This window comes from Macaca mulatta, chromosome 17 (assembly GCF_049350105.2).
Source record: "Macaca mulatta isolate MMU2019108-1 chromosome 17, T2T-MMU8v2.0, whole genome shotgun sequence".
Lineage (NCBI taxonomy): Eukaryota > Metazoa > Chordata > Mammalia > Primates > Cercopithecidae > Macaca > Macaca mulatta.
The window spans coordinates 1,590,653-1,616,579 of NC_133422.1; the positions used below are offsets into that span (position 1 = coordinate 1,590,653).

The 25,927-nt window shown below is 44.4% G+C and overlaps 1 protein-coding gene across 2 annotated transcripts; it reads left to right on the plus strand.

The window, feature by feature from the left end:
- The first annotated feature begins 361 nt into the window (after nt 1-361).
- On the plus strand, nt 362-8,805 carry GJB6 (gap junction protein beta 6). 2 transcript variants are annotated; one of them, XM_015120698.3, is made up of 3 exons: nt 362-477; nt 2,852-3,013; nt 7,277-8,805. In XM_015120698.3, the coding sequence occupies exon 3, from the start codon at nt 7,292-7,294 to the stop codon at nt 8,075-8,077; it is 786 nt and encodes a 261-aa protein (XP_014976184.1). In that variant the 5' UTR covers nt 362-477; nt 2,852-3,013; nt 7,277-7,291; the 3' UTR covers nt 8,078-8,805. The 2 variants fall into 2 exon arrangements, with proteins under 2 accessions (XP_014976184.1, XP_014976180.1); XM_015120694.3 differs by lacking the exon at nt 362-477 and adding an exon at nt 1,662-1,743.
- The last annotated feature ends 17,122 nt before the right edge of the window (nt 8,806-25,927 follow it).

Here is a 25,927-nt window from a genome sequence, read left to right on the forward strand (position 1 = left end):
ACCTGCACCCGCGCAGAGGGGCTGCGCCCCGGAGGGAGAGCCCCCTACATCCCTGGTACCCCGTCCCCTCCAAGGGCCGGAAAGAGGGCCCCTGCGCACCTCTTAGGGGTCCCCCATCCTGCGCCCCCCGCCACGGGAAAAGGGTCCCCGCTCTGCGCACCCGGCCCCGGGGTACAGCCCCTGCCCTGCACCCCTTGCTCCCGCGGGGGACGGTCCGCGCCCAGCGCCTAGGGCGCCCAGGGCAGGTGGGGCGCGGGGCTCGCGGAGTGACAGCGCTCGCCTCCCGTAGCCCGCCCGAGCCGCGTCAGGGCAGAGGCGGGGTGGGGCGCGGTTAAAAGGCGCGGCAGGTGGGAGCCGCGGTCTTCACCCGCAGCCGAGGAGAGCGCGACAGCCGGCGGCGCCCGAGCCCGACCCGCCTGCCCCGCCGGAGCGGAGGGCGCCGCCCCGCGCAGAGCCCGCGCCAGGGCCGCCGAGCAGGTAAACGGGCGCGGACCGGGGGTCGTGCGGGGGGAGCGGCGGCGCCACCTGGGCCCCGCGGGGGAGGAATTTCCTCCGGGAAGCCAAAGCGGGCGAGGTCGGCGGCTGGTCCCACCTCCCCGTCGCTCCTATCGGGTTCGGGAGCCGGCAGGGGCGGGGGTCGGGCCGCGCGCGGGGCCGCCGGGCCCCCACCTGCCTCCATCCGCACCCTCCCGCCCGCAGCGCCCGGCCCCGGCCCGGTGGCCCCGGTCTCTGTCCGCAGAGGAGCGAGGATGGACTGGTTTGACTTTTACCCCAGCGTGGTCCCCTCTGACTTGCACAACAGGTTTGATGAAGGTTTCGGATCGTGTGTCTAAGAGGCCAGAGTGGGGGCCGGTGCCCCTTTCCCCCGTTTCATTTGCCGCGTGTTGGATTTTCTAAGCTTTTGTGGGTCACCGGCGTGTCCCCTTGGATTTGGGAAGAAGAAAGCCCCAGGTCTGGGATGCGGGTCTCAGTTCAGCCAAATCCTCGACTTGGGCCGATGCACAAGTCCCCGAAGAACCGCAGGGTATGGGCTGCGTGATGGGCTTCCGAGAAACTTGTGAAATGCTGGTGACAATAGCGTGGAAGACAGTCATTAAAAGAAATTGGTGACACATCTTAGTTAAAACGTGCAGGCACTTCCTGTCGGTGAAGGAGACCAGTCCCCGGTGTCACGGGCATCCTGTGTTTTGCAAACAGGGCTGGCCTCCCTTCCTGGGGAGCAGGACGGTCCGGGTGAGCGTGGCCTGCCCGCAGCTCTGCACCCCCGGAGGGGCTAGGGACCTGCAGCCAGGCGGGGACACTGGCCCAGCGACCTCAGTGTCCCTGGGTGGACATGCACTCTGTTTAGTGTCTGATTTAACCATGCCAGGTTGTTCTTTTCCCTCAAGTAGATTTTATGCCATACAACTCTTTTCTCGCCCCAGTTCTAGCAGAATCTAACCAGTGTTCTAGAAGAAAATGTCCTGCCCCCATGCAATCTCCTTAGAATTGCAGGGTGCTGCTCAGAACTGCTCCTGTGGAGAGCTTTGTCTGTCGTTTGGACCCAGCAGCGTCTTTGGGGGTGTTGCTTGAAGCCTGCCAAGGAGGGGAGGGGGGTGTTGAGGACAGAACACCAGGGCTCTAGCCTGTCACATAACTGGGGGTGTGGAGGGCACCTCACTGCCACTGCAGTGATTGAAGCCTGGAAGACGCTGGCCCGTTCACCTGCCCCTCTGGTTGTTTTTTAAACAAATTCTGATACAGGTAATGATGACTTTATGCTTTTTTTCTTATGTTTTCTCTTCTGAATTCTGAGTGTTAGGAAGGAAAAGAAGTGCAGAAGATCTGGCTAAACAATTTCAGTATGGCGAAAGAAAAATTCTAACTTACACGCCCTCTTCATGCATCTTTAATTCAGTTTGAATATTCCAGGTGCTGTGAGCAGTTTGCATACATTAGTTTAAATATTAAATGGGATAAAATTGTGGGAAAGTAATTTCTGACCCAAGCTGCTTGGCCTGTGAGGGCATAACCTTCCAATGGCCACCTGCCATAGGTTATGATTTCTGTTTTAGTTGCTTAGTGCATGAGCGTAGACCTGGAACCCCAGAGGGCCTGCTCCATTTTTATTCCCAGGGTCATTTCAATCTAGTTGAGCTTAAATGTTTGGAAAGGACACAGGTTTGCTTGAATGAACAAACATATATTGCTAACAAGACCCAGAGAAAGAAAGTTTAACTTAATGGAAATTAATTTTTAACTCTTTGAATTCTTAAATGATGTAAGAAACATACATAATTCCATGAGTTGTCCATTTTTACATCTGGACTCCATAGACAGAAATGTTTCACTTTTAGTGAGTTAATTTTGAAATATATGAATCCTAGACCCATTGTTATCACTAGCTGTTACTTTATCAGGACAGCTGCTGAAGTTTTTTGTCACTAAATTTAAAAATCAACTATCAGGTTGTCCCTTGGGTGACCTGAGATTTCTAGAGACAAAAGAAATCTATTCTTGATTAAACAAAGAGCCTGGAGATTTTTTTAAAACCACTGATTTGGGGATCAGGGAGTAGCCAGTGTCTCAAACTCTCCCCTGTCCCTTTTTGTATTTCTCAAGGAGTGGGCTTGAGGCCTCAGATTGGGTGTTACCGTTATTTTGATAGGGAGAAGATCCTACTAAAGAGCACCTTGGATTATTTTATGTGTGCAAAGTACAGAGCATCAGGAAGCTGGCAATTTCTGAACTTACCTCATAACAGCTCTGGGAATGAAGAAAAATACCCACAAAGTTTATTCAGGGGACACACTGCGGCGAGTAGGGGGGAGTTGAAGGAATATGGCAACAACTACTATTTTTCCCTCAACAGGCGACATCTTCACTGACCGAGCAAAGACTGACATTCGTATCATCACTGTGCCCCACTGGCACTCCAGTGGGGTAGGAGAAGGAGCTCTGACACCCTCGCAGAGGGACCTTGCCCTCATTCTTCGAGTCTGAAACGCTGGCAGTCGTTGGAAACAGGACTCAGGTTTGCTTGTTTTGCTTTGACATTGTTTTCCTTTAATCTATGCAGACTCCCCGAGTATCCAAAGCTACCTTCAAAATTGGGAGGCACATGTTGCTGTTCTCAGATCTATCAACTATTCCCTAGATGGCCGAGCGTGATGGCTCACGCCTGTAATCCCAACACTTTAGGAGGCCGAGGCTGAAGTCAGGAGTTCAAGACCAGCCTGACCAAGATGGCAAAACCCCGTCTCTACTAAAAAAAAAAAAAATTAATTAACCAGGTGTGGTGGCATGTGCCTGTAGTCCCAGCTATTCAGGAGGTTGAAGCACAAGAATCACTTGAACCCAGGAGGTAGATGTTGTAGTGAGCTGAGATTGCGCCATTGCACTCCACCCTGGGCGACAGAGCAAGACTCTGTCCCAAAAAAAAAAAAAAAATTTTTTTTTTTTTGCTAAATGACATTGAAAGTGGAACAGAGCTATCTAGAAAAATATGCTGAGGGGTAACACTCCAACTTTGGGGGCTTTAGTTTTGGTTCTGTCATTAGTGAAATTATAATGGCATCGCTAAATAAGCTAGTTGTGATTAATTTCCCAAGTAAGAAGTTTTAAAACAATCAAGAAATTTCATTACTGCAATCAAATGCCAATCGATCTTAATTATTTGAGTTGTAAAAGGAAAGAATAATCTATCTTCATAATGCTGTGTGGATCCTCAAAAGTAAAATCAATGGTTTACTTATTTTTAGAGCTAGATATTTCAAACTGGAGCTTTAGTATCAAGAATACAGCATTAAGTTGTTCACTATGAATAGATTTACCACAAAACCGAACACAGTTTACCTTTTTAAGTTTAAATGTCACCACATTCTTAGAAGTTGAAGACTGCAGAAGGTAAGCATATCTATTCTTTCCTTAAAAGACAACCAGAGAGGTATCAGTTAAAATGAACCTCTCTGGTTTCCGAAGAAAGGGTTAATATTTTACTTTGTATTGAAAAAGCTCCTCCCATTGGCTCCAGCCCTCCAGAAGCAGGAGAGGAAAGAGGTACTTTGTTTACTACAGCTGCAGCTGGTCCCAGTGGATGTCATGATTTTGGAAAGTAATTTGAAATTAGTGACAACTTCACAAATTGAAATAACCTTCAAATCTTCTCCAACCAAGAGGATTTGTGAAAGATTATGCCCTGTGGTTACGTGTTTTTACAAGGGAGAGCCTGGGGGCTGGCGCTTTCTTTGCCACCCCCAACCCCCAACATCCTTCCTCTGGGCCCCTCTGCAGTCTGTCCACTCACCCTGTCCACCCATGAAAGTCAGGACAGGAGCAGCCAGTGGAGTTGAGTCTTCCTTAAAACTTGCTGAGTCTCCTGCATTTACCGCCATCCTCCCACAGCTCCATGAGTCGGAGCATCTCCTGGGGCAGCCAGGACTGGCCAGTGATGGCAGCAATGTGCTGGAAATTGGTGCTTGGTAACCCTCAACTGGCCCATCACCCTGGCCTGTCTCTTGACACTTGCAAGGGGAGCTCTCCTCTCCCTGGCTTGTTGGCCTGCAGAGAATGATACGCAGGGCAGATCTCGAGGGCTGGTTGGTGAGCCCCTCAGGAGTGACACAACCAGGAAAAGAATGGAAAGAGCCACTCTCTCACTGTCTCGATTGGGAAACACCAGCTCAGGGGCACTGAGCGCCTAGGGGCAGCCCACTCAGGACCGGGCAGGTTTGGAGAGAGGACACAGCCCCTCCCTTGGATCACTTCTGCTGTTACGAATAGCAGGGCCTTTGTGGCTCTTGCAGGAGGACGCTGTGAACCAGGAGACTGTCCTGAGTGACTGGGGGCCTAGACACGCTTGTATTGTGTTTAACCTCATTTTTCTCAGCAAGCTCGGCATCGCCTTTACTTTTCTTCCTTTAAACGCATAGGTGCATTGCCGATTTTTAGTACCAGCATTTCCACAGGAGAAGAGAATATTATTATTCAGAATGAAAAGAGGGGCCCAATTCCTGGAGGAGGGCAACTACCTTGATTTTTAAAATAAGAGAAATGCTTAAAGAATTAAAAATAGAATAACCATGAGATCCAGCAATCTCACATCGAGATACCTAAAAGACTTGAAAGCAGGGTCTTGAAGAAAGTATGAGTACACCTTACTCACAGTAGTGTTACAACCGCCAAAAGGCAGAAGCAACCCAGTGTCCATCGATGGGTGAATGAGTAAACAAAATGGGGAGCGTCTATACGGTGGAATAGCATTCAGCCTCCCAAATAAGGAAATCCTGTCACTCGCTGCAACATGGATGAACCTCGAGGACACGATGCTGAGTGAAATAAGCCAGTCCCAAAAGACAAGTGCTGTGGCTTTCTACTTCTATGAGGTCGGTAGAGCAGTCAAAATCACAGACACGGAAAGTAGAATGGTGGTTGCTGGGGGCTGGGGAGGGGGGAATGGAGAATTGTTGCTTAATATTAATAACGCAGCCAAGGGCAAAAAAAACAATTTCTCAGAAAGCCAACGGAACTAGGAGTCGGACTTTTCCGACAGGTCTGCTGACCGCACCCGGCCAAGCATGAGAATGTTTTTAGGGTGGGCATTCCTTTTCAGAAAACCTCAGACTAGCAGGGCAGGGAGTTGAAGTTATAAAATATCACAGCCTACCTCAAAATAAAGTTGGCTTCAGTCTGTAATATCACTGTGTCACTTTCCCAAAAGATGCTGCCTTGGGGCACACAGTAGCACCCCACTCCGAGGCCAAGGCACTCCTGGGTGGGGAGAGGCTGCCTCCATTCCCCCAACTGCTTCCAGGAGCAGCCAGCATAATGCAGAGGGGCAGGTGTGTGGGCCAGAGCGTGAGGTCCAGGGGGCTGGCATGAGAGGGGGAGGCTGACAGGTGTCCCTCACCCATTCAGGGACAAGAAAGTCTAAGACCGGTGAACAGAAGGACTTTGGTGACTCCCTCATGCCCTGGCAGCCTGTAAAAAAATGCCTGAGTGAATTCCTCTGGGGAGGGGTCTCTTACTTTCTGAAAATCTTCAAAGGGTCCGTGATACCTCCTTTTCTTTTTCAAAGGAGAATACTGACCAGTTCTATAGTCTTCTGTGGCAGTGTAGGATAAGAAGGCAACTGTTTGAATTATAGCAAAAGTGTCCATAGCTGTAAAGAAGTCCTTTTTCTCTTGGGATGTAGAATCAGTGCATTAACGGGGAAGGAGGCCCTGGGTGGCAGGGGCAGCAGATCCCCTCCTCAGCCGCCCCTGGCACAAACAGGACCCGCTGGGGAGGCAGAGCCAACGTGGGCTTGGTTATACTGAAGATATGTTGGAGAACAATGGAGCAATCTTTATAAAAGATTGTGAGTCTCTTTTAGAAGAGGCTTTCTCAGTAGTTGACAATATTAGATTTCCTAAGAACACATGAGTATGGCAGATGATGTTATTCAAGCTAGAATTAAGTATAAATATATTGTATAAATAAGCTAGTAAGTATTTTGTTTTTTCCCTTCTTAGTCTGTTGGGTAAACTAGATTATGTCATTCCAATGGAAGTTTTGTTTTCCCTGAATAAGCTATTTAACAAATAAAATCTACTGTGGAAGCTCGGTGAGTAGCCCTTGGATAAAGCCAAACGGTGTAACAGCTCAGAAAGGGATTAAAAGGGAGCTTGGAAATGAATTCGTTTACCTGTGTTCCTGGATTAATGCAAACAGCAATCTAATATATGATCTGAATTCAGTTGAATCAAGATGATCTGAACTCCCTCCTCTGAAAAGTTATTTCTGACCAAAAACATGAGTTTTTTTTTTTTTCTTTGGTGAGACAGAATCTCAGAATCTCGCTCTGTCGCCCAGGCTGGAGTGCACTGACGTGATCTCAGCTCACTGCAAGCTCCACCTTACTGGTTCACCCCATTCTCCTGCCTCAGCCTCCCAAGTAGCTGGGACTACAGGTGCCCGCCACCATGCCCGGCTAAATTTTTATTGTATTTTTAGTAGACACAGGGTTTCACCTTGTTAGCCAGGATGGTCTAAATCTCCTGACCTCGTGATCCACCCACCTCGGCCTCCCAAAGTGCTGGGATTCCAGGCGTGAGCCACCGCACCTGGCCAAGCATGACAATGTTTTTAGGGTGAGCATTCCTTTTCAGAAAGCCTCAGACTAGCAGGGCAGGGAGTTGAAGTTGTAAAATACCACAGCCTACCTTAAAATAAAGTTGGCTTCAGTCTGTAATATCACTGTGTCACTTTCCCAGGGCCTCTTCCACTAATAAACCTTTGCCCGCTTTTGTCTGTTTAGGGATAAACCGGCACAATGGACTGGGGGGGCCTGCACACTTTGATTGGGGGTGTCAACAAACACTCCACCAGCATCGGGAAGGTGTGGGTCACGGTCATCTTCATCTTTCGAGTCATGATCCTCGTGGTGGCCGCTCACGAAGTGTGGGGCGACGAGCAGGAGGACTTTGTCTGCAACACACTGCAACCGGGATGCAAAAACGTGTGCTATGACCACTTTTTCCCGGTGTCCCACATCCGGCTGTGGGCCCTCCAGCTGATCTTCGTCTCCACCCCCGCGCTGCTGGTGGCCATGCACGTGGCCTACTACAGGCACGAAACCACGCGCAAGTTCAGGCGAGGAGACAAGAGGAATGAGTTCAAAGACATAGAGGACATTAAAAAGCAGAAGGTTCGGATAGAGGGGTCGCTGTGGTGGACGTACACCAGCAGCATCTTTTTCCGAATCATCTTCGAAGCGGCCTTTATGTATGTGTTTTACTTCCTTTACAATGGGTACCACCTGCCCTGGGTGTTGAAATGTGGGATTGATCCCTGCCCCAACCTTGTTGACTGCTTTATTTCTAGGCCAACAGAGAAGACTGTGTTTACCATTTTTATGATTTCTGCATCTGTGATTTGCATGCTGCTTAACGTGGCAGAGTTGTGCTACCTGCTGCTGAAAGTGTGTTTTAGGAGATCAAAGAGAGCACAGACACAAAGAAATCACCCCAACCATGCCCTAAAGGAGAGTAAGCAGAATGAAATGAATGAGCTGATTTCAGATAGTGGTCAAAATGCAATCACAGGTTTCCCAAGCTAAACATTTCAAGGTAAAATGTAGCTGCGTCATAAGGAGACTTTTGTCTTCTCCAGAAGGCACCACCAACCTGAAAGTTCCTTCTCTAGCCTGAAGAGTTTGTCTTTAAAAATGACTTTCATAATAAATAGACACTTGAGTTAACTTTTTGTAGGATACTTGCGCCATTCATACACAACGTGATCAAATATGTGGTCCATCTCTGAAAACAAGAAACTGCTTGACAGAGGAGCATTGCAGTCACTTTGACAGGTTCCTTTTAAGTGGACTCTGACAAAGTGGGTACTTCCTGAAAATTTATGTAACTGTTGTTGATAAAGAACATTTATCTAGAAATCGATACTTTTATTAGGAAAAGATATTTTTATAGGCTTGGATGCTTTTAGTTCTGACTTTGAATTTATATAAAGTATTTTTATAATGACTGGTCTTCCTTACCTGGAAAACATGAGGTGTTAGTTTTAGAATTACACCACAAGTATCTAAATTTGGAACTTACAAAGGGTCTATCTTGTAAATATTGTTTTGCATTGTCTGTTGGCAAATTTGTGAACTGTCATGATATGCTTAAGGTGGAAAGTGTTCATTGCACAATTTATTTTTACTGCTTTCTGAAGGTAGATGGAACAGTACGGAATCAGAGAGCTTTTTTAACTCACCTATTTGCCGATCACTGCGAGCAACTGAAAGCGAATGTGATTACCTCAATAAAGCTCGGCCCCACTGCTTAAGCCTTCGCATGCCTTGTGGTTTCTGTTGCATCTGGGCAGCTTGCTGCCAACCCTCGTGGGCTGGGTGCTTTTGCTGGGAAGGCGACCAGTTACTGTGGGTGGAGGGGCCTGGGACCTCAACAGGGATTCTTGCATCCTCACTGCAAATGGGCAGAGGCTAAGTTTAGCAGCCTACGGGGCATTCAGCTTGGAGCGGGCCACGTGCACGACACTAGGAATGATGTCCTCAGGGTCAGTTCATCCTGGAAAGAGAAGAGGTTAGGGAAGTCTTAAGCCTTCATCCCGTGGTGACTGAGAAAAGCACCCACAGTTTAGCACCCAGAGGTGGGAAACCTCTTTCCCCCCAAGGATTTCCAGATTGGACACAGATACCGTGAGTGTGGGTGTGGGTGAGGCAGGTGCAGACCGATCGCTCCTGGGAGCAACGGCACACCCGTGAACTCACTCCCTGCATAAAAGGACACAGCATGATACACCGCCCATGGGGACAGCCGGCGGACGGTGAACACAGATGTGGGCTTGGTGTGGCATGTTGATTCCTCCAGGACCTCCTTCAGAAACTTGCTCCAGAGAAACAAAAATACACTTCTCATTTTCTTTAGTCTAAAGCAAATCCCAAAATATTTCATCCATAAATATTTTAGTACCAATCTATAAAAACAAGGACTAAGCTTTTAAAGCAAAATCACAATTTAATCATCACACTAAAACAATCCAGTTGGCATTCATAATCCCTGCTTTTCCTGGGATGTTCCTTTCTTTTTATTTGATTTCTTTTTATTTTTATTTTTTGAGATGGAGCCTCACTCTGTAGCCCAGGCTGGAGTACAGTGGCACAATCTTGGCTCACTGCAACCTCTGCCTCCCAGGTTCAAGCAATTCTCCTGCCTCAGCCTCCCAAGTGGCTGGGATTACAGGCGTGCACCACCACGCCTGGCTAATTTTTATGCTTTCAGTAGAGATGAGCTTTTACCATGTTGGCCAGGCTGGTCTCCACTCCTGGCCTCAAGTGATCCGCCCTCCTCGGCCTCCCAAAGTGCTGAGATTACAAGCGTGAGCCACTGCTTCCAGCCTTGTTCCTTTCTTTTTAAATCGCTGGTTGTACAAGTATTGCATGAAGCCCATAGAAAGTGGGGAAGATCGGGGCAAATAACACAGCCTTGGCAATGATCCCCATACAAATGGAGGAGGCATCTTCTCCCCACCTCTCCCCCAGCTGCTGCGGTTGGCCCCTCCATTCCCTCTCTTCTTTTTTAAACAATAAATTGAGGTAAAATGGATATACACAGAACTGCCCATATCTAAAGGGCCCAATTTGATGGGTTTGGACCTATGGAAACACCCGGGACACCCAGCACCATAATCAAGGTAATAAGCATACCCATCCCCTCCATAATCAAGGTAATAAACATACCCATCACCTCCAAATGGCTCCTGTGTTGCATTGGGTTTTTTTGTTTCGTTTTGTTTTTGTTTGTTTGTTTTTTTGTGGTAAGAACATTTAACATGAGAACTATCCTCTTAAGGTATTCGGAAGTGCACAATACATATTGTTCACTATGGGCAGGATGCTGTGCAGAAGATCTCTAGAACATACTCTTCTAGCATCACTGAAACTTTATCTCCATTGAATAATAATTCCCCACTTCCTTAAATCCACACCCCTCCCCAACCCTGGAAACTGCTGTTGGATTCTTTGCTACTCAGAGATTGACTGTTTTAGACACACATCAGTATGATCAGGAATATTTACCTTCCTGTGCCCGGCTTATTTCACTTGGCATAATGTCCTCTGGGTTCATCCATGTTGCCCCAGATGGCAGGATTTTCTTCCTTTTTAAGGTTGAATAATATTCCATCATATGGATATACCATACTTTCCGTTTTCATTTATCTGTCTAAACTATCATGATATATCACCTTACACCTGTTAGGATGGCTATTATCAAAAAACAAAACAAAACAGAAACAAAGGATGAGTGTTGGTGAAGATGTGGGGCAAACGGAGTTCTCATGCACTGTTAGCAGGAATGAAGAAGGGTGCAGCATTATGGAAGGCAGGACGGAGGCTTCTTAAAATATCAAAAGTGAAATGGCCAAATGATCCATCAATTGCACTTTTGGGGATATGCCCAAAAGAGTTAAAACCAGGATCTCAAAGAAATATTTGCACACCTGTGTTCACTGCAGCATGATTCACAACGGACAAGATATGACAAGATATGGAAACGACCCTCCTCTCTCTTTCACTTTCGGTCTCTTCGTCTTTAGTTTCTTCCTGCTCTTTAACCTCTAAAAGTTCCTCCCTCTTGAGCTACAGCCTGGTCTCTCCACACCCTGCCATCAAGATTCTGAGAATGGCAGCACCTACTTCCTCTTTCCCCACCTATTCCATGACAATGAATCTGGGCCCACCTTCACTACTGAACCGAAGCCATTGTCAGCCCCGATGACTTTCTCAACGCCATATCTGATGGCTTCTTCTCAGGTGTCTTCTTCCAACAATTCTTTTAAAACTCTTGGGCCGGGCGCGGTGGCTCACGCCTGTAATCCCAGCACTTTGGGATGCCGAGGCGTGTGGATCACGAGGTCAGGAGATCGAGATCATCCTGGCTAACACAGTGAAACCCTGTCTCTACTAAAAATACAAAAAATTAGCCGGGCGTGCTGGCAGCACCTGTAGTCCCAGCTACTTGGGAGGCTGAGGCAGGAAAATGGTGTGAATCCGGGAAGCGGAGCTTGCAGTGAGCCGAGATCACACCACTGCACTCCAGCCTGGGTGACAGAGCAAGACTCCATCTCAAAAAACAACAGTCAACATAGTAAAGATGTAAATTCTCCTCAAAATGATATACAGGTTTAATGCCATTTGTATCAAAATCCCAGCAAAAGTTTTTGAATACATAGATGAGATTATTCTAAAATAATCCTTATAATGGATTCATTCATATAATAGAAAGGCAAAGGAACTAGTTCCTTTTTTTGAGACTGAGTCTCACTCTGTTGCCCAGGCTGGAGTGCAGTAGCATGATCTCGGCTCACTGCAACCTCTGCCTCCCAGATTCAAGCAATTCTTGTGCCTCAGCCTTCCGAGTAGCTGGGATTACAGGTGCCCACTACCACACTCGGCTAATTTTTGTATTTTTATTAGAGACGGGGTTTCACCACGTTGGCCAGGCTGGTCTCGAACACCTGATCTCAGGTGATCTGCCCACCTGGGCCTCCCAAAATGCTGGGATTACAGTTGTGAGCCACCATGCCCAGCCTCTATTCAACCTTTCTGACCTCAGTGCCCTTATCTGTAAAATGATGCTCATATCTCATAGGGTAAATTGTGCAGATAAACAAGGTTGCTGAGGAAGATTGCAGGGTGAGTGATGAAAGGTTCTTGGAGTAACTTTACCTGAGGATGGAGAGAGGAAGAGAAGCCAGTGCAGGAGATAGATGGGCAGGTGGAAGTGGGGCAGGAGAACCACGGTTAGGTTGGGCAGTATGTGGGAATCCAGTAAAATATTAGTTTTATTTAATTTTTAATTTTTTTGAGACAAGGTCTTGCTCTGTGATCCAGGCTGGAGTGCAGTGACATGATCATAGATCACTGTAGCCTCAACTTCCTGGTCTCAAGCGATCCTCCCACCTCAGCTTCCTGACTTGACTGTTGTTTCAGCATTAAACCAGCCTTGCATTCCTGGAATGAACCTCACTTTGTCGTGGTGTGTAATTCTCTTTATATAGTACCAAGCTTTATTTGTTACTATTTTATTAAGAATGGTTGCATCTATATTAATGGAGGATATTAGTCTGTAGTTTTCTTTTTTGCATGCTGTATTTGTCTGGTTTTAGAATCAGTATGACACTAGAGTCACAAAATACACTGGGAAGTGTTCCCTCTTTTTCTGTTTTCTGGAAAAAATCATGTAGAATTGGTGGTAATCCTCCTTCAAACATTTGGTAGAATTCTCCAATGAAACTATCTGAGCCTTGCACAATTCTTTTCTGAGAGACTTTTAATTATAAAAGTTATACAGCTCATATCATCTATGTTATATTGGTTGAGTTACGGTAGTTTGTGGATTTTGAGGAAATTGTCTATTTTGTCTAAGTTGCAAAGTGTATGTGTAGAGTTGCTCACAAGATTCCCTTATTATTGCTTTGATGTCCACAGGGTCTGTAGCGATATATCCTGTTTCATTCCTGATATTGGTAATTTATTTTTTCACTCTTTTTTTCCTTTGTCAGCCTTCCTAGTGGTTTGTAAATTTTAAATTTTGTTGATCTCTTCAAAGAACCAACTCTGTTTCGTTAATTTCCTCTTTTCTTTTTCTGTTTTCAGGATAATTGATTTCTGCTCTTATCTTTATTATTTTCTTCCTTCTTTCTTTTGGTTTATTTTGCTCAGCTTCTTCTAGGTTCTTCGAGTAGGAACTTAGATCTCAGTCCTTTCTTCTTTCCTATGGTATGCATTCAGTGCTACACATTTCCTTATTAGCACTCCTTTAGCTATGCTAACAAATTTTGATATGTTGTATTTTTAAATTTCATTCAGTACAATGTATTTAGAAGTGTGTTTTAGTTTCCAAGTGTTTGGAAATTTTCCTATTTCTGCTATTTATTTCTAGTTTGATTTTATTATGGCCAGAGAACACACTATTATTTTATTCTTTGAAATGTATTGAGGTTTGTTTTATGGCTTATGTATTAAGCATGTCTTTTTACTCTTACGTTTTGACATCAGAATAATGTCCATGGCCTTACTAACCCTGAGGAGACTGTCCCTCCCAGGGCCAGCTAATTCCTAGAGATGGCAAATAACTCCCTGTGAGTGCACCAGTAATACTCAAACCAATCAATTCAAACCTAGACCCTAACCACCCCCTTCATCAGTCGCTCACGGAGATTTCACATTCTAGGCCACTGTCTACCTGCCCTAATCAGTCCAGGGCCAGTTACCAGACCAATGGGGATAGCCCCTATGCCTCAGAGCCCCCTGAAATTTTCACACTAGTCAATCCCAAGTCTGCTAAGCCTGCTTACTCTGCCTTGCCTTTCCCAGAGAAACCACATTAATGGCTGTTGTGGGAAGTCAGGGACCCCGAACAGAGGTACCGGCTGGAGCCACGGCAGAGGAACATAAATTGTGAAGATTTCATTTTAACATGGACATTTATCAGTTCCCAAATAATACTTTTATAATTTCTTATGCCTGTCTTTAATCTCTTAATCCTGTTATCTTCATAAGCTGAGGATGTACGTCACCTCAGGACCACTGCGATAATTGTGTTAACTGTACAAATTGATTGTAAAACATGTATGTTTGAACAATATGAAATCAGTGCATCTTGAAAAAGAACAGAATAACAGCGATTTTTAGGAAACAAGGTTAAGACAACCATAAGGTCTGACTGCCTGTGGGGTCGGGCAAAAAGAGCCATATTTTTCTTCTTGCAGAGAGCCTATAAACGAATGTGCAAGTAGGGAAGATATTGTTAATTATTTTCCTAGCAAGGAATGTTAATATTAATACTCTGGGAAAGGAATGCATTCCTGTGGGGAGGTCTATAAAAGGCCGCTCTGGGAATGTCTGTCTTATGCGGTTGAGATAAGGACTGAGATACGCCCTGGTCTCCTGCAGTACCCTCAGCCTCACTGGGGTGGGGAAAAAACTCCGCTCTGGTAAATTTGTGGTCAGACCGGTTCTCTGCTCTCGAACTCTGTTTTCTGTGTTTTAAGATGTTTATCAAGCCAATACATGTACCGCTGAACATAGACCCTTATCAGTAGTTCTGCTTTTGCCCTTTGTTCTGTTCCCTCAGAAGCATGTGATCTTTGTTAGACACTTACTACTAGTTCTGCTTTCTGCCTTTTGAAACATGTGATCTTTGTACCTCCTCCCTATTCCCACACCCCTCCCCTTTTGAAACACTTAATAAAAACTTGCTAGTCTGAGACTCAGGCGGGCAACACAGTCCTACCAACATGTGATGTCACCCCCAGCGGCCCAGCTGTAAAAGTCCTCTCTTTATACTGTCTCTCTTTATTTCTCAGCTGGCCGACACTTATGGAAAATAGAACCTACGTTGAAATATTGGGGATGGTTTCCCCCAACAAGTGCCTCTTGCCCACACTTCCCCCTGACCCCCTCCGCCTCCTGGTTGACTCTGGTACTTTTCCATATGGCCCTGCATGGTGTGTTTGCCCCCTATTTCTAGAGCACTGTGAGTAAAAACCTTTTCCTTCATGACAGTCATTTCTATGCCTGCATTTCTTTTTTTTTTTTTTTTTTTTTTTTTTTTTTGAGACGGAGTCTTGCTCTGTCCCCCAGGCTGGAGTGCAGTGGCGCAATCTCGGCTCACTGCAAGCTCCGCCTCCCAGGTTCACGCCATTCTCCTGGCTCAGCCTCCCGAGTAGCTGGGACTACAGGCGCCCACCATCTCGCCCGGCTAGTTTTTTGTGTTTTTAGTAGAGACGGGGTTTCACCGTGTTAGCCAGGATGGTCTTGATCTCCTGACCTTGTGATCCGCCCACCTCGGCCTCCCAAAGTGCTGGGATTACAGGCTTGAGCCACCGCGCCCGGCCCCATGCCTGCATTTCTTATCACACCTGATTAAAACAGGTCTATCTTGCGGTTCTAGAATTTCTATTTGGTTCTTCTCTATATCATCTATTTCTTCACTAACATTTTCTATTTCTTTGCTGAGGCTTTCTATTTCTGTTTCACACATGTTTGTAATTGTTCATTGAAGCCTTTTTATCATGACTGCCTTAAGATCTTTGTCAGATTATTCTAACATCCCTGTCATCTTGGTATTAGTATCCATTGATTGTTTTGTTTATTCAGGTTGAGGTCTTGGTTCTTTGTATGACAAGGGATTTTCAGTTGAAACCTGGACACTCCGACCGGGTGTGATGGCTCACGTCTGTAATCCCAGAACTTTGGGAGGCTGAGGCAGGTGGATTGCCTGAAATCAGGAGTTTGAGACCAGCCTGGCCAAGATGGTGAAACCCTATCTTTACTAAAAAAAAAAAAATACAAAAATCAGCAAGGGGTAGTGACTCAATAGGCTGAGGCGGGAGAATTGCTTGAACCCAGGAAGCGGAGGTTGCAGTGAGTTGAGATCATGCCACTGCACTCCAGCCTGGGCAACAACAGTGAAATTCTGCCTCAAAAACAACAACAACAAAAACCTGGACACTCTGGGTGTTTTGTCAAAAGACTCTGGGTCTCCTTTAAAGTCTCTGTTTTAACTGGCTTTCTCTATCACCCCTCCAGAAGGGAATGGGTGCCACCTCGTGCTGTCAGGGGAGGTAGAAGTCCAGGTTTTCCATTTGGCCTCCGCTGACACCCAAGGTGAGGAGAGGCTTCTTGTAGGGCAGGGTTGACAGTTCCAGCTCTCGGTGTAATCTCCACCAGCACCATGGTGGGGTGGCCTCGTTTCTGGTAGGCAGTGATGAAAGTCCTGACTCTCCACTAGACCTTCTTTGACACCACCTGGAGGATGGGGTAGTGGTGCCTCATTACCACTAGGTGGGATGGGGTCCAGACTCCCAACATGGCCACCACTAACATCATGTGGCAGGAGGGTCTTGTTACCTGCTGGGACAAAAGTCCAAGCTCCCTACTTTGCTTTCTCTGACACTGTCCCAGTGGGGATGCTGAGGCACCCTGTTACAGCCTTGCTAGGGCAGAAGCCTGGGCAACCTGTTTGGCCTTTGCTGGCATGGGTGAGTGGTAGGAGGAACACAGTTTTTCTGGGATATTTGGCTGAAGTAGATTGGTTATTGTCTAAAATAATTTTTTTTTTTTTTTAGATGGAGTTTTGCTTTGTCGCCAGGCTGGAGTGCAATGGCACGATCTCGGCTTACTGCAACCTCTGCCTCCCGGATTCAAGCGATTCTCCTGCCTCAGCCTCCTGAGAAGCTGGGACTGCAGGCGCGCACCACCATGCCCAGCTAATTTTTTGTATTTTAGTGGAGACAGGGTTTCACCATGTTGGCCAGGATGGTCTCAATCTCCTGACCTCATGATTCACCCGCCTCGGCCTCCCAAAGTGCTGGGATTACAGGCGTGAGCCAGCGCGCCTGGCCTAAAATTTTCATGTCTTTCTAGGCTTCCCCTTTACTGACCCTATGACTGGAGACAGAAGGCTTTTCCTGGCTTGTCTTTGAGTTTGTTTTGTTTTTGTTGACATTCACCTGTGTTTTGGGTCACTGGTTCCCAGCCCTTCCAACCACATCCCCAGCCTTAGTTTCCCAGTTAATTTCTCAGTCTGAGAGTGATGGGGAGTCTCCATGCTCCCCATTTTCAACCTTCCTAAGGGCACTTGCTGTTCATTTTCTTATCCTCATCTCTGGGCATTGCACAAGCTCTCTTCTACCTGGAATGGCCTGCCTGCCTGTCTCCTCCTCCACCCTGTCCTTCTAGACCAGCTCAAAGTCTTCTTCTTGAGGATTCTCCTGCCTCCCCCCAGGCAGCATCATCCCTCCTGACCCTCCTCCCCAGGGTGCTCTGAGGGTGTTTCTGCTTTGCTAACTTCTCTCTGCTTCTCCACTCGGGCAGGGGCTCCTGGACAGAGAAGAGCTGATCTCATTCCCTATGCTCCTGCCTCAACGTGATCCTTCACATACTGAGCCCCAGTAAGTGGATGTTGAACTAATCGGCATCTGAAATACCAATCCTTTTTCTCCTGACTTTGTGGCATGGCTGCTGGGAAGGGAAGAAGGCTCATTGGCTTCCTTAACTGTGAGGGACCTGCTGGTAGCTTTCTGAAGGCCTGTGAATAACCTCCCTATGCGCCAGAACTGCTGTTGCCATGGTTTCTCCCACCCATGAGGAGTACTTAGGTGAATGCTGATGGAAGAACACAGCAGGCTGGCCAAGGCCTTTTCAGGCCATTTTAATAGGGAAAAGTTGGTGAAGTAACAGAAGACCTTGAAACCATTCAGATGGCAGAGTGCAGTGGGAAAATCTCACCAAGATGAGGAATTAAATTAACTGTGAAACTACAGCCAAGAGTGTCTTTAAAGATCATACTGCAGACAGCAGACACTCTATCATTAATCAGCCTCAGAAATGTGCAGGTGCTTGTCAATCTAAATTATTTCTAGGTATGATTGATTTCTAACTTTTTCCTAACCTAACTTTTAAGTTTATAGATTCAGGATTAATGTGGCATTTTAAATTGTGGTTAGCAGTCAGCTGTAAATAATTATTTCTTTGTATACCATTTACTTTTTATTCATCTCTTACTAACTTAGACATTAGTTTTCTATTTGAAATATATTAATACAACATGAAACAGTGTCTTGCGACTGGTAGCCAGTATCTATTCAACTCTTCAGTGTTCACTAAAGAGAAGGCATAAATCCAGAGGGGAACTGGCTGTTTCTGGCTGAACTTCAGCCCTAAGAGAGATCCGTGAGTCTTCTAGACTCTGCTCATGAAGGGGTCTGCCTGGCACTTGTCAAAAACTATTTAGGTCCAGAATTAATATCAGAGAGAGGCTCCTGGCTGAAAGTGTGCCACAGGCTCTAACCTCCTTAACAGACATGTGGGATTTAAAACTGAACACTCCATGTTTCCTCCCCATACACCACATTTCTACGTGCTGAAGACAGACACCTTCAGTCGGAGCTCATGTTAATGGGATCAAGATCCTAAGTTTCCCCAGAAGTACATTCGTCAAAATAGTGCTGTCCTAATCCGTTCAGGCCGCTATAAGAGAATACCATAGACTGGGGGGCTTATAAACCACAGAAATGTATTTTTCACCATTCTGGAGGCTGAGAGTCCAAAATCAGACATCACCAGATTTGGTGTCTGGGGCAAGGGAGCTCTCTGGGATCTTTCATAAGGGCACTAATTCTATTCCCCTTAATCACCTCCGCAAGACCCCACCTCCTACTTGGGGGTGAGGATTTCAACACAGGAATTTCAGGGGGGATACAAACATTCAATCCATAAGAAGTGCTAAGTCCAGTTATAAGATCACAAGAACCAAATAATTACAGACTATAGCCCATGGCTTTCCAAATCTACTGGATCAGAACCTCTGGCCGCACAACCCAGAAATCTGTATTTTTAACAAACTTAGGAGTTGATTTTTTTTAATTTTTATTTATTTTATTTATTTATTTATTTATTTATTTATTTTTAAATTTTGAGACAGAGTTTCACTCTTGTTCCACAGACTGGAGTCCACAGACCTTGGCTCACCACAACTTCTGCCTCCTGGGTTCGAGCGATTTTCCTGCCTCAGCCCCCGGAGTAGCTGGGATTACAGGTGCCCAACACCGCACCCGGCTAACTTTTTATATTTTTAGTAGAGACGGGGTTTCACCATCTTGGCCAGGCTGGTCTCGAACTCCTGACCTCTGATGATCCACCTGCCTTGGCCTCCCAAACTGCTGGGATTAAAGGCGTGAGCCACCACGCCCAACCAAGAGTTGATTTTTAATCAATCAGCCTTATTCCACCTGAAAACAGTGTGTATTATGCAGTTGCTAAACTTGGTGTTCTGTAAATGTGAGATCAAATTAGCTGATAGTATTCCTTAGATCTTCTAGATCCTTACTGACTTTTATTATATACATGTTCTGTCAATTACTCAGTTATTATAACTATGAATATGGATTTGTCATTTTTCCCTTTAGTGTTCTTAATTTTGCTTCATGTAATTTGGATCTCTGTTACTTAGGGAATACACATTTAAGAGTGATGTCTTCTTTTTTTTTTTTTTTTGAGATGGAGTTTTGCCCTGTTGCCCAGACTAGAGTACAATGGCATGATCTCAGCTCACTGCAACCTCCGCCTCCCAGGTTCAAATGATTCTGCCTGCCTCAGCCTCCCAAGTAGCTGGGATTACTGGCGCCCACCACCACGCCCAGCTAATTTTTTGTATTTTTAGTAGAGACGGGGTTTTGCCATGTTGGCCATGGCTGGTCTTGAACTCCTGACCTCAGGCAATCCGCCCGCCTCGGTCTCCCAAAGTGCTGGAATTACCAGTGTGAGCCACCGCGCTTGGCCAAGATTGATGTCTTCTTGATGAAAAGACCCTCTCACCATTTGAAATGTCTTTTTAACTCTGGTAGTTTCCTTGCTTTGAAGTATATTCTGTGCAGTAAAGCCACCCCAGCTTCCCTATAATTTAAGTTTGCATTGTATATGTACATTTTCCCATGCTTTTATTTTCAATATGTAGTGAATCTGCTTCTATTGACTGTTTTTTTTCCTCCTGATATGGATCTTTTTCCTATTTCCTCACGTCTTGTAATTTTTTTACTGAATGTTAGACATTGCATATAAAAGACTATCCAGGAGCGTTTTGTTTTTGTTTTTTCTAGTGAGTGCAAGTCCCTTGCTCTCTGCCAGTTGGCTGGAATGAGAATCTGATCAGATTTCATCAAGAGTCAGGTTGAGCTGAGACTGAGCGGTAGTGTTCACTAAATTGAGTGCACCACTGATATCTAATGGAAACAAGGACATTTTACTTTGCTCCTCAGCCTAACCTGAATTTCCTATGCCACCACTGTATAATGGCTGGTTTCTTTGGTTCTCCTAATGTGTGAGCTGGAAGCAGGTTGAGACATAGATTTCATATCATTTTGGCTTCCCTTGCATCTAACATGGCTCCACAATTCAAGCACTATGAAATTGTTTAACTGTTTTCCAGTCTTGCCTCCACAGCCACTTTTGCAGTAAAATCACGGATGGGGGTGACGTTGAGCCAAACTATTTTTGCATTTGGTGGACTTCTAAATTCCAATCCAGCTCCAAATCTTTTGGCAGATTTTTCTTAAAGGTACAAAGTCTCTTCACTCATAGAGGCCTGCTTCTCCACCTTCCCACACAGAAATCAGGTACTTTCCCTCAAGTATGAAAGAAGCTGTGGGCTCTCTGCTCATCGTCATGCCCAGTAATTCAGCTCATCAAAGCGTACCCTCTCCACTGTTCTTTGGTAATTGCCACCAAAAAAAGTATGATTTTTATTTTATCAGGGTTTTTGTTGTTATTATCATATGAATAATGGTATTTTGCATTCTATATTTTAATTGGAAGCAGAAGTCATATTGTTGTTTGTAACAGCAAAATATTAGAGATAATCCAAACACCCATCAAAAAGGGTTTTTAATTAAATGATTACATAATCATATAAAGGAATACTACGAAACTGTGTGAGTGAAGAAACTCTTTGTTCACTTATATAAAAAGATCCCATGATACGTTAAGAAAAGCAAAGTGTAGAATAGTATGTAAAATATTCTATCTTATGTGCAAAAGGGGGAATAAAAGTCATCAATATTCATGTAGAATCAATTCACATATAGATTCATATCACATTCTTATATAGAGAGAGATTCTGGAAAAACACAAAAGGAATTAGTAAAAGTTGTTACTTCATTGTAGTTTTTAAAGTTTTTTGAGTCTTAAGGCTCACTTTCCACTTCTGTAGAATGGGATTAAAAATCCTTTCTTTATAGAGCTATGTAACAAAATAAACATAAAGCATTTGGCACACTTCAGGATAGCAATTTGTGGATTAGTGATTAACACAGTCACCTTTGCACCAGATTATACCCAGAGATTTCTTCATTTATATTTATGTTGTTTTGTGTGTCAGTTATGCAGTCTAACTCAGTCATTCAATTGTGTTATTGAACACTCTATTTTTAACTCTGGTAGTTTCCTTGTTTTGAAGTATATTTTGTGCAGTAAAGCCATCCCAGCTGCAACACTCTATTTTTTTTCTTTGGTACAGGAGTGTCTCTCTTATCCACTGTTTCAGTTTTTGTGGTTCCATTACCTGTAGTCAACCACAGTTGGAAAATATGATAGCATTTTGAGAGAGAGACTACATCCACAAAAATCGTATTACAATATATTGTTATACAATACATTGTTATAGGTGTTCCGTTTTATTATTATTTATTGTTAATATCTTACTATTAAGCTTTATGGTAGGTTTGTATGTATAGGAAAAAACAGAGTATATAGAGGGTTCAGTACCATCTGAGGTTTCAGGCATCCACTGGGGGCCTTGGAATGGGGAACTACCGTAAATTGTAAGCAGAGGCTGTGTTTTTCTAAAGCCCAGCCACCTAATTACCTACATGGAATATCAAGCAGCCTATAAGAGTAAGTGAACGTTTCCCATCAGATGGTGACTGAGATGACCAATGCCATCTTCACCCATGAAAGCTATGTGTACTAGAGCCCCATAGCACTAATAGCAATAGCCTAGTAAACTAAACTCCCCACCATCACTGATTCATTTCAAAGCCAATAAAGAGACAATATAAACCATTATGTTGATTGCCTCCTCTTTTCCAAAGCATAATTGTTCAATGCATACGTTTGACATGAAAAGTCTCTATCTGGTTCTTTAAATATGGAACCCATTAAAATGACTGATTGACGATTTCTGAGCGTACTACATATCAAAGTTTTACTCCTATCCTTTTTTAGACAAATAATTATATTAAGTTAGTAAAAGACCTAACTAAATATTGCTATTGCTTCTCAGATCACAAAGAGGAGCCCGGGGGACGTCTTTTTCCAAACTGAAATGATGGTCCTAAGCAGCCCCTCCACAAATAAATCTCACCAACCTGGGGTTTCTGGGATCAGTGGACTGTGAACTTAAAGCACAGCAGAGCTGGGGCTGCCCTTGAAGCCCTGCTGTCTCTCCTCTTAGTAACAACCCCATTTCACATGAGGTGACAGTGGTGTCTTTTGTTGCCCTGGAAATGGAATACAACAGGGGCTTTCCAACTTTTCTGCGGCAGAGACCTACAGACCAAAGTACATTTCACACTGGATCCAGGACACACATCAGTCTGAAAGCACACACATGAACCAAACGTTTCCTAAAGCATTACTTACCCTTGCTAATAGCAACACATTCTCATATTCTTTTATACTTCATTTAATTTCATTTAAAAAAGAAAAAGATAGGAAAGAAATCTATTTCTCCGCCCATTAATAAGGTCAGACGCAGCAACGCTAGACTAGAAGAAAAGTTTACCTACTGATTTTTCTCCCACCTCCTGAGTGTGCACAGCTTTCCGACAAGTGTCAGTGCCATCTACTGTGCGCTCTGGGTACTGCAATAGCCTTTTTTTTTTTTTTTTTTAGAATGAGACTAAATGAGAGAACACAAAGAACTTCTTTCCCCACAGTGGAGATGGCTCTGAAAGCGTTTAAGGAATGGCTTAGATGAGTGGCTAACACATTATCCCAGTTCTGAATTCTAAGACCACAGATTCCATGTCCGATCCCCAAAGAGAGGCTTTGCAAGCCACAGAATACCCCTCTGACTGGGGCCTCAGGAGCTAAACTGACCACGAAATTGGTTCTAGAAAGTGAAACGTTTTCATCTGAAACATCAAAATGAGCATTTTGTGAAAAGCTACTGTCGTCCATCAAATAGCCAGGAGTCATCGCTCTACTGCCCTTGTCAATCCTACATCTTTTGCTACAGCAGCTCATGAGTGTTGACTCTATTCTAACTTGTTCCAGAAGCCCTTCAAGATGATAGCACAATATTTTTGTAGCCAGAGCTAGAATGTAGAGCTCTTTTTTGCTTCCTTGTGAATGATCCAGAATTTCCATGTTGACAAGCCACCATAATTTACAGAATTTACTTTTTATATTCAATAGAAGTAAATAAAAAAAATTACCTATTTAGGGAGTTACAGCTCTGGATTCATTTCTGACCAAAATGTGCTTTTTGACACAAATACAGTTGGAAATATCTTTGTAATTTCTCCACAGTCTGCCTAGATAATCATAAAATAACTGCATGGATATATTTGTGAGTAAGAGCACGTGTCCATTCAGGAAAACCAAGGAGATCAACTAACTCTACCATTGCCTTGAAATGGAGACACATCCAGCAGTTCGAATTTCCCCCAAAAGATTGTACGTGTGAAGATAAGAATAGAATGAGGAAAATTTAAAAGCCGATAATAATTTCAGTCACAACTTGGCAATTAGAATTTTATGAGATGTCTTCAATTTGGAAGCAAAGAACAATTAAATTATTGAAGGCTGGAATTTGTTTTCTTTTTTTTTTTTTCTTTTTTTTTTTTTTAACTCTTTGAATGGAACAACTGATTTTCCCTAAAAGACCTGACTTTAACAATTTTCAGAAAACATAAGTCAGGGTGTGGTTCAATTACACAGAGAGAAATTGTAGTGAAATCGTGTTCCCTGTAATAATTATCCACAAAGGATCACAGTGGAGCCACTCCTGCATTAAAATTACAATATCATGTGTAAGTTATTAATTAACCAGAGATGCCAGGGGCTTGTCAGTTTCCAACTGCTATTTTGAGGACAGCTAAAGTTTCTCTTTTTGCCAGTTATTATTAATATTATTAATATTTCAACAGCAAGGCAAGAAAAGGGAATGTGGTCCATTAACTAATGGCTCTTGCAGACAGTCAATGAATCCAACTTGCCCTAAAACTGCCAAGTGGTAGGACAGTCTCTTCGCATCTTGCATCATTTTCTGCCATCACCTACGTGTGATTCATGAGTCAAAAATGCAACCGAGACATGTTTAATGTATATTTAGAGCACCCTTCCCAGCAGGAATTCACGAGGCCGTTCCATCAGGCAGTTGGCAAGCAGTCACTTGAATTATTAAGAAATATGATTTGTCTCACACAGATTTATTGCACAATAGCAACTTCTTTCTTTTTGGTTCATTTATAAAACAACTGTCAAAATGCCAAATAGCTTTGAACATTAGCATTTTCACCTTATAACCTTACAAGTGCATCACTTTAAACATCTGCATGAAAGTTCAGCTCGATGATAATCGCCTGGGATTTACCTGCATGGTACTAAGCATAGACGTGAAAATATTACTGATAGGTATCTCTGGCACTCTGAAGTGACAAAGTGTAGCCTTCACAGATCCTTGTCAGTTAATCATCAATAGTTACCTGATAAGTGCCCACTTGCCATCATTCAAGATCAATTAGGCAGACACCACAGTGAGTTTTCCATCAAAAACACCTTCTCCATCTGGTCCGTCCCTGCGGGTCAATGAGACAAAGTTGTGTGCTGCAGGCAGCAGGACTGTCCTAAGCTCCCTGTGCTCTCACCACGGGGCTGGGTGGCTGGGGTGGAGGAACACAGGATTGGGCTTCAGGTTCTCTAGGGACTGGTACATTAAGAGATGAAGACATAAAAGGTGAGAAAATCATGGTTTATTTCCAATGTTTCCATTTCTGTTAAAAGTAATGCTTTCAACAGAAAAAAAAATGCAGCAATGTAAGTGTGTAATTTACAAAATAATTTCAGGATTTGTTTAATCATTAATTTGTGGTGTGATCTGTTAATTGGATCTATGTCTAAGCTCATTTGTAAATGACTTCAAATATCCAAGCCTTCCCTCACCCTCTTCCCACCTCACCTCTCCTCCTTCTCCTCCCCTACACGGGTACATGCATATACTGTCCTGCCCTAGAGGAGTCCTCAGCCTAGTTGGGAAGAGAACACCAGCTCACAGGAAAACAACAGAAATCATACAGAACAGAATAAAAGCAAGCGCTGATCTGTAAGTGAAGACTTAAGTGCTGCAGGACTTCTAGCTACAAATCCTGAAAACACGGAGTGGCTGTGATAATACGACTAGCCAACATCACACAGTAATTTTGCACATAAGGAGAACTAAATCAAAGAAAACAAGGAAAAGAAAGTTGAGCCTGTCATCGTGACACAGACAATAAAATCTCAGGTGACATTTTTCAATGGGGGAAAGTCAGTCAACTTCCAATCTCCAAACCATCTTTACTAGCGAGCGTCCCACAATAGTTCTAGAACCTTCCTTCATTCCAACCAACCAGGACTCCAACAGACTCATAAACAGCATAGCTCTTGAGAAATTAAAGGGAGAACCCACCAACTGGCACCCCACTCCACCCCACCCCAAGTCACCTCTGGCTCAACCAAGATGTGCTCAGGCCGAGAAAGCCGCTCCACCCCGCAGGCTTTGCCTGTCTTTTTTAACCAGCCGACTCAGCACATCTCTCAGACGGACCATGCAAGGCTTTTTGGCAGCTCTTGGTGCTTTGCCTCTTCATGAGCAGACACTCCCTCTTAGACTAAGACCTG